Source organism: Mustela nivalis (assembly GCF_964662115.1).
Source record: "Mustela nivalis genome assembly, chromosome: 9".
Classification (NCBI taxonomy): Eukaryota; Metazoa; Chordata; class Mammalia; order Carnivora; family Mustelidae; genus Mustela; species Mustela nivalis.
Window position 1 is genome coordinate 31939657 of NC_139028.1, and position 8635 is coordinate 31948291.

Sequence of the window (8635 nt, forward strand, 5' to 3'; positions counted from 1 at the left end):
AAGGGGTGCCTGGGTGGCTCAGTTGGTTAAGCGACTGCCTTCAGCTCAGATCATGATCCCAGGGTCCTGGGATCGAGTCTTGCATCAGGCTTCCTGCTCAATGGGGAGCCTGCTTCCCCTTTTCCCTCTGCCTACTTGTGCTCTTTCTCCCTCTGTCAAATAAATAAATAAAATCTTTTTCTAAAAATCCTTTTTAAAATGTCACTCTAAAATAATAATAATGACAATAATAAAAAGAATGAAGATGTCTTTATACTCTACAGGTGATGGGTTGAAAATACCTTTTGCCAGGCCATCGCTGCTGGGAAGGAACCCTATAGACCCTCTTGAGTGGGAAAGTGGAGGGAAGGAGTTATTTATTAGATTTAATGACGGTTTTTTTCTCCCACGAAGGTTCTTAAAGGTGGACAGGAAGCACCTACAAAACCCAAAGGTCGTCCCAAGAAGAACTCCATCCCCACATCAGAAGAGATTGAAGCTGAAGAGAAAATGCACAGCCAGGCCCAGAGCCAGGAGCGCCTTGCACCCTCCCAGGGACAGGAAGAGCTCTGTGACCCCCAGGAATTGGAAGCATGCGACGTCTCCGTAGAGGTGGCAGAGCCCCCCAGCCAGCCCCAGGAGTTGCCAATAGCCTCTTCGGAACCCCCACCATCAAGCTAAAATAAAAACTCAATTGGGGGAAGGGGAAGATGGGGAGGAATGGAAAGAGGGAAGTCAGGGAGAATAGAGAGAGATATGCTCCCCAAAGCCTGGTAAACTTGGTGAGAAGAGATCCACGTCTCCCAGCCCCCACAGGTCTCAGTGGTTTTCATCACAAGCATTTGATGAAGACCTGCTTGCCTTAGGCCTTTCTCTTCCTGAAAGGCTGTTTTAGCCACGGGATGCCCTTGATGAAGGGAGACAGTGCCTTGGAACTGCCTGCCCCTGCTGGGGTGAGGGCTGCGGGGCTGGGTACCAGAACCCACCCCGGGGCTGGCACGGCGGGGGGCTGCCCCGGCTCTCTCCCTCCAGCCCCTGCACAGCCCGTCATCAAAGCAGAGAGATCATGGTGGAGCCCGGGCCGCAAGCCTGGCCTCCTTCCTAACTCAGCACTTATTTCTGTCGTTTTAAAAGAGAATTTAATGTTTTTGGTTGTTTTTGGGGGGTGGGGGGGGTGGGGCCGGGCTGGTGAGGGTGGGCAAAAAAGGGTGGGGGAAGCAAGTTCTGAGTTATTAGAGTTGTTTCTGAATAAGGTTCGTTTGAAGACCCGTGTGCCTTTGTACCCATTCTAAGTCAGGTGACCCAAGAGCGGAGAAGCCCTGGTTTTCTCGCTTTATTGAGTTGCCCTCCCCGAAGCTGCCAAGCAGATTCTGTTAAGATAACTTCTATTTTTTAATTAAAAATAAATCTTTCAAAAGGATCGGGTGTTTTGTGTCTTCTGGGGAATATATTTAGCCCTGTCTGGATACGGCTTGTGGAAAGACCCAGAGAGATAGCCCAGCTCCGCAGGCTTTCATTTTGCCCACTATAAAATAGAAGATGGGTCTCTGCCCATCACCCCTCCCACCGCCTTCTGCCAGAGCCGCTCTGCCGTCAGCCACTTTCCACCGTGGGCTTCCAGCTTTTAAAACGGCTTCACTTTCTTGAAGAGCACATAATAAATGTACGTGCTTCCAAAGTCAAACAAAAAGAAGTCTTGCTTCTCCCCGCCCCCAACTCCCGTACCCCCTTCCCCCCAATCCTGCACAGGTAACCATTTTTATGGGTTTCTTGTTTATCTTTATTAAGTATCCATTTGGGTGATGGGCTCGGCAGCTTTTAGCAAAAGAAGATTTAGAGCTTCTTGGCTAGAGGTGCTCTGCGATTTTAAATTTAAAATGATGTCCCACTTTCAGGAAGACCAGGAAAGAGAGAGGCCCTGGACTCACTGAAGGAGGAAAACTCTGACCCTTTCTTATCTGATTGTTGTGTGGAGTGGGGGAGGGGGGCGGCGGGGGGGGGGGGGTGCTGAGCCCTTAGATGGCCTGAGGGACAGAGCGCCAAGCTCACCGACTAGCAATTCTTTTTTTTTTTTTTTTTTTAGATTTTTATCTATTTATTTAACAGAGAGATCACAAGCAGTCAGAGAGAGACAGAGAGAGGAGGAAGCAGGCTCCCCGCCAAGCAGAGAGCCCGATGCAGGACTCGATCCCAGAACCCTGGGATCATGACCCGAGCCGAAGGCAAAGACTTAACCCACTGAGCCACCCAGGAGCCCCCCAACTAGCAATTCTTGATCACGTGGTAACTCTGCCCAGTTGTGGGCTCAGGAAACATCTACCCGCTTTCGTAATGGCTGCAACTAGGGAGCAGAACCTGCTGCTGTAAAACAACTCATGTCATTTTTTGGAAAGTCACATGGGGATGACCTGCTTGTTTTCAACCATCAGGCCGCCGGTTTCCGCCCCCCCCCCCCAACACCGCCAATCAGAGTGACTGCGATTTCGACTTGGCTAGGCAGCGCCTCCTTTCCCTTTGCTCTCGAGATCAGCAAAAAGAAAGCCAGTCATTTGCCTGCCTCTTGTGAACAAAGGAGCTGAGGATTTGGCCTCCGAGAACCAGTTTGTGCAGACCACACCCAGCTGCAGGTGAGGTTTCTGGAGGTTTCTGGGGCTGTGTATGTGGGACGCTGCCTTCTGCACCTCGAGCCCATTCCGCCCCCAGGACAGGTTTACGATCTGCCTGCCAAGGGAGGGACCCAATGAGCTGGCGTGTACCCCTGGCCACAGGAAGCAGATGGGTCTGTGTTAATCGGGGCTCAGTCCTAAGGAACTGCTCTGTCCTGTCCAGCCCCAACCTGGAAAGACTTTGCATTAGGATGTTGTTTTCCTGTAGTGGTTTTCGGTCTCTTGTCGTGGGCTCTCACAACGTCCCCTTCTGAGGGGTCTGACACTGACCGTTGTCACACACAATTAATCCTGAGCTAGACTTCCGGGCACTGTTTCTGACTTGTGACCCTGTCCGTGGCCTGTCATCTATAGTGTTTACAGGGATTGGAGGTATTTCAGTGCCTGGTCTCAGACCTCCCCTGATCTTTCCTGCCGTTCTGGAAGCCCTGAGCTCAAGGTCAACTCTGCTTGGGAGCCCTGGGCTTGTCCCGGGGCCTCAGCTCTGTGTAGCCTTGCTCTGGAACTGCAAGACAGGTCAGGGCTGGGCTGCGGGCGTGTGAGTGGGCATCGATTCCACACCAAGCCCTGCTCATCCTTAACCTTCCCCTTCCCCTCCAGTCCTCCCATCTGCCCTCTACTTCCCGAGACATGTGACGGCACCCAGAAACCCAGCTCCACAGGGTGTCTCTGAGCTGTGACTAGTAGGTGGCATTCAGCGCAGTCTGGAGCGGACCCATTCAGGGACCCCTGACCCCAGGGTTTCCCCTGCACCAAGCCCAGTCTGCTTGCTTTCTCAGCTGCTTTCTAGGAGGCCTCTCTCTGGGCCTTCACCCACCTTTGTGGGCCTCACTAAACAAAAGTATTCCCTCCTTTGTCTGACATCCAGGATAGTGACCCCGTGAGGGTTCAGGGTCTTACTGTCAGGTCTGGTCACTTGATGCTTTCTGATGTTTTCCAGAGGAAGGGAGCAAGCCAAAGCCAACTGCCCACACAGGAAGCCGATGCTGCCCCGTCAGGCTCTGAAATGGGCTATTTCTTCCAGTTTTATAGGAAGCCTCTTAACCAGGGAGAGGTTAATTAGGCTCTCCCCAGGTCAGGAGCCATGCTGAGAACTGAGCCCCGGGCAGGTTTCCTGTGGGGACCTTCAAGGTGAGTGCTAGCCTGCTGTCCCTCCCAAGGTTGCAGGGGGATGGGACATAGGGGGCTTTCAGCAACGGTCTGCCCCGAGAGCATGAGTGCTTTGTCCTAGGCCGGGATTAGGAGGGGATGGGGGCTTTCCAGGCTACAGTAGGTGAGGCCACCAGGAGCCACCACCTGTGCTCCCACCCCTTGAATCGTCTATCTACCATCTATCTATCTATTTTAAGATTTTATTTATTTATTTGACAGAGAGAGCATAAGTAGGGGGAGCGGCAGAGAGAGGGAGAAGTAAACTCCCCACAGAGCAGAGAGCCCAATGCGGGGCTCTATCCCAGGACCCCAGGGTCATGACCTGAGCTGCAGGCAGCCACTTAACCAACTGAGCCCCCCTGGCGCCCATCCCTGCCCCCAAGACAAACACAGCCCCCTCAGGTCTCCCCCTGCACCTTCTATGTTCACAAGGATTCCTGGAACAAGTTCTAGACCCTCAGTAAGTATCCAAGTGTCTAACAACGGGTCTGTGTTCTCAGTCACTGTACCCAGATTTGCTTCTCCAAAGTCTATGAGGGCTGGTTGAGACCCAACGCTCAGCCCAAGCTTGACTCAAAACAATAACCAAATGGGTCTCCTGCTGGGAGCCTGGAGTCCTCAAACCAGTCTGAACAGATCCATCAGCCACCAACCCTCACTAGGCTGCTTTCAGGTTTTTCTCAGAGATGAGTCAGTTGTAAAGCTGCCTTAGAGAAGGGGTTGTGGGGACCTCTGTGAGCCCCTCTTCCCTTCCCCAGGTGCTTCGAGTTCCCTGTCCTCCTCGCGACCTTTCAACTTGACGCCACCCGCCCCACACCCTGGGCTGGGCTGGGCTGGAGCTCTGCTGCTGAAGAAGAAACGCTTTCCTCAGTAGGCTGTGCTTTGTCACCCTGGTCACATGATGTCCACTCAACAGAAAAGGAGCCGGGACTCCGCAGGACCGGATTAAAGCGAGTCCCAAGGGGTGCTTCCCCATCTCTCCCCAGCCTGGGTCAGCCACTAGGTCACTGCCTGATCCTCCGGCCATTTGCTGTAGCTGCCACCTCAATCTTGCCCTGGACTGTGTCTGAAGGTCTGAGAGATCTTTGAAGGGCAGGAAGTATTGGGTTAGAGGGTTGAAATGAGTCTTGTAGGAAAAAAAAAAAAAAAAAAAAAAGCAAACTTGTTTCTCAGGATTTCTGTGCACTGAGTTGCTTATGTTTGCCTAAAGCTCTGAGGAGCTGCTGTGGCTCCTTGTGTGGACAGGCATCGCCTCAGCCCCTTCACTACTCTCTTCTCCACTGTCTTGCCTTGCATCAAGCTTTCCACGAGAGATCCTCTCTTCCAATCACGCTCCGAAGGGCTGACCCCCAGCCTGCACTGTGCCGGAGAGACAACGTCCTTTCTCCTACCTGCCTTGGCTCCCCTCTCGTTTACCCTTCTCAGCCATGTCTTCCTGTTCCTTATTCACCTCACCTCCTCTCCAGTCTAACCTGTTAATTCCTCTCCACCTCTTCCTCTTAATGCACCTTTTGTCATTAGCACCGTGGGCCTGCCATCTTTCCAAAGAGGAGATGGATTAGTTTTGTTTCCCTATTAAATAGAGCCTAAATTCCTTGAGGCTGTTTTTCAGTTCACGGGTTCTGACGTCCTTTTCCGGTGCTCAGAGTTCCAAGGCCCATGGGTGGGTAAGGAGAGGACCTGGATGCTCCTGGTCTCCTGCTGACATCTTTCTTGGAGGCCCAGAGGTTCTGAGTTCTCAGCAGTATGGTGGGTACAGCCCACTGTCATGAAGCCTTGAGGCCCCAAATCATGAAGCAACTCTCCTGGGCATTGGCCATTGTCAGAGCCACACTCATTGGCTACAGGGCTTGGGGCTGCCAGCACTTTTCAGAGACAAGAGGGAAGGCAGAGCAAAGGATCTTGGTTGTCTGTGGAAACATTCCCATCACCCAAGGGAAGCAATGCTGGGCCCATTTCCCCAGGGCCAAAGAAGGCAAAGGAGGATGAGGAGCCCAGACTTGAAGACCCTCATGGCCAAGGACCAATCTTTCCCCACTCCACTCCCTCCATTTTGCTAATTCCTTTTGGAAAAACTGCTGACAGGGCTCTGAAAAAGATGCCCTCAGACAATTTCTCCTCAAGGAGATCACAGGCAGCGCTGCCAGGGGCAGGTGGGAGGAAGACGATGCCTCCTGAGACATCTGTCTAAAACGAAAATTAACATCCTGTCTATACCCGAATCATGGTCGGTAGCTTGAGGTGGGTTGGTGAATTTGTTTGGCCTGATTCACAAGGTGATATAAAAGGGCTGGAGGGAGGTGAACTCATCCTCAAGGACGGCTGGGAGGCTATGGCCCGAAGGTCACAGTGAACCCCAGGGCTCAGCTTTGAGGAATGCGGCCAAGTCTAAAACCTTGGGGTGGGCAGGAGCCAGAAATGTCCTTTCCACCCACAGAGGGGAAACGGAGAGAGGGCCCCCAGCTAGCCCTCAGGAAGCCGAGCGCTCCAGGCTTCTACCCCCAGAAGGAGCATTAGCCACTGTTCAAACCCTTGTGCCTAGCACTGTGCTAGCATGGGGGTGGGGAAGGCTGGGGGGAGGAGGGGTGAACGTAATAAGGCCCTGCCCTCCGATGGCATCTCGTCCGAGAAACTGCTACGTGAGTGAGTTTGGAGGAGCCACACGGATTCCAGCTAGGTCTGTGAGGTATTTACGCCTGCCCTTCCCTGCGAGATGGTTCTTTCAGAGCCAGGAAGGTGATTTATGGACAATACATCCCTGTGCTTGTCATTCACCAGGCTAGTCCCACTAGGGAAGGGTTAATGCTTTAAGCAGGCCCCTTGTTCGCCTGGAAGAACAATTAACACTGGAACAACAGGTGTTTGCTAGTTTCACCTGAATATATATGCCTCTAATCCCAGAGATTGTCACCCATATCCTGGGTGGGTTGGGGCAGGCAGAAAGATGCTGATCGTACCATCTGTGACCTGGGCTTGGATGCCTGAAGGAGGGAGGTTTGACTCCAGCCCACGTTTGGTTCCATGCGTTCTGCGCTCGCCCACCGATGGGCAGCAGCCGCAGTGGCCTTGCCTGTGTCCTCTCCCACCCCACGCCCAGGCCCTGTCCACCCGCCGTGCTCTGGAGAGGCCTCCACCTGGGGCTGTGTGTCGTCAGCCTCTCGGATCTCCAGGTCGACGGTGGCCAGGCGGGGACCAGGCGGACATGGCCTGCTGAGGGGGGCGGGTGGTAAATCACTGTGACAGGCTTCTTTCATACCTGACCTCCTTTCTTCCCCAAAGCCGCTTCCCTTCTGTTTATTTTTGTTACAGATTTATTAGACACGCAGTTAAGTGCCCATTTAGCTCTGCAAACTGTCATCGCGCCTGCTTTATGAATAAGATCATTCACTGACAAAACCCTTTAAACATTTTTTAAAAAGCAGGTGGGGAGGCATGGGGGAGAGGAGGAGGAAATAGTGCCCCAGGTCAGCCGGGAGGCCAAGAACAACCGAAACCTAAACCACGGCCTCTCCTGCAGCTCAAGAACGCACCCGGGCCCTCCAAGTTGCCTTTACTTCACCCTGCCCGTCAAGACGTGTGTCATCTCTCCCGCAGGACTTTGGGGTCTAGAGTTCATTCCTTTGTCTCAGCTGCCTGAGAGGACACAGCTTGGGGCAGGGCTGAGAGGCAGCAGTGCACCTGCTCAAAATGGTTGCCAAGAACTAGCAGGCATGTCAGGCTGAATCCCTGCTGTTCTGGGATCCATAGATAACGTCCTTGATCTGAGGGCCTTCCTGGTTCTGCCAGGGCTTCCCTTCCTCAGGTGGCATTTCTTCCTAAGCACCTCACCACACACACACACACACACACACACACACACACACAGCTCTGCTGGAAGCTGCCAGACTCTGGGGTGCTGTCTTCACGCACCCTGACCGTGCACGGTCACAAGAGCTCGTCACATCATCACACTGCCTCATCTCAGCAGCCCTGTGAAGGAGGCGCCGTCACCAGCCCCACTTCAGACAGAGGGAAGCTGAGACAACGTGTGATGACATAAGTCGCCACACAAAAGTTGCCCAACACAGCTAGGGGGCCTGCTCCTCGCCGAACTGGGCTAGTCTTACTTCTCCCCAGGCTAGGTGGACGGAGGCAGATCTCAGGGCAGAGCAGGGAGGTAGGTAGACCCCTTTGTCCCTCAGCTTCCCCTGCAGGGGGCTCTGCCCCCCATTCTCATGCTGTTGTAGCCCGGGGCATCTTTGACAGCACGACCTCCCGTTTGGCCTGCAAACGTTTGGCCTAGTCCTCTGTCTGCCCCTCCCTCTACTCAGTCAGCAAGCAGTCCAGGCCCCTCCCAACTTCTCTATTGTGGATCCAGGGGCTTGGGAATAGTCCTTGTATGGTGTTGTCCTTTGCAGTGACTTTGGAAGGGAATGCTGGCCCCAGGAAGGAACATACTCTGAGGACAGCATCCTCACTTCGGAACAGCAAGCACTGTTAGAGGATGTTGCCTTCCATCCCAGAAGGGGAGCGGCCTCCACAGAAGCTTGAGGATGCTGGGTAGAAGCATCTGAGAATGCCGCGTCCTCTTTTCTAGCTGGGATCGCAGATGCTGCTCTTTCCCAGGAGCTCTCGCAGCGACCTCTGAGGTCAAAGCCAGCCTTGGCGCCCTGGCTCTGGACCCACCTCATCCCGCTTCTGCCCCTCAGAGACCCTAGAGCCAGTCTTCTTTTTCCTGCTCCTTGCCATGGCCCTCTCCTTCTTCTTCTTCTTGGCTTCCCTTTCAGCCAGTTTTTGTTTTGGTTTTGTTTTGTTTTTTAGTTGAAGTTTGTGCATTATGCAAAGAAATCCCATATGAG

At 53.4% G+C, this 8635-nt stretch overlaps 1 protein-coding gene across 1 annotated transcript in view; it reads left to right on the forward strand.

The window, feature by feature from the left end:
• Nucleotides 1–1399, forward strand: part of BARX2 (BARX homeobox 2) — a 73660-nt gene extending 72261 nt beyond the window's left edge. Inside the window, exon 4 of the mRNA XM_082684223.1 lies at nucleotides 394–1399. Within this exon, the coding sequence (XP_082540349.1) occupies nucleotides 394–660 (267 nt within the window). The 3' untranslated portion in view covers nucleotides 661–1399. The remainder of the gene's footprint in view (nucleotides 1–393) is intronic.
• Nucleotides 1400–8635: the final 7236 nt, after the last annotated feature.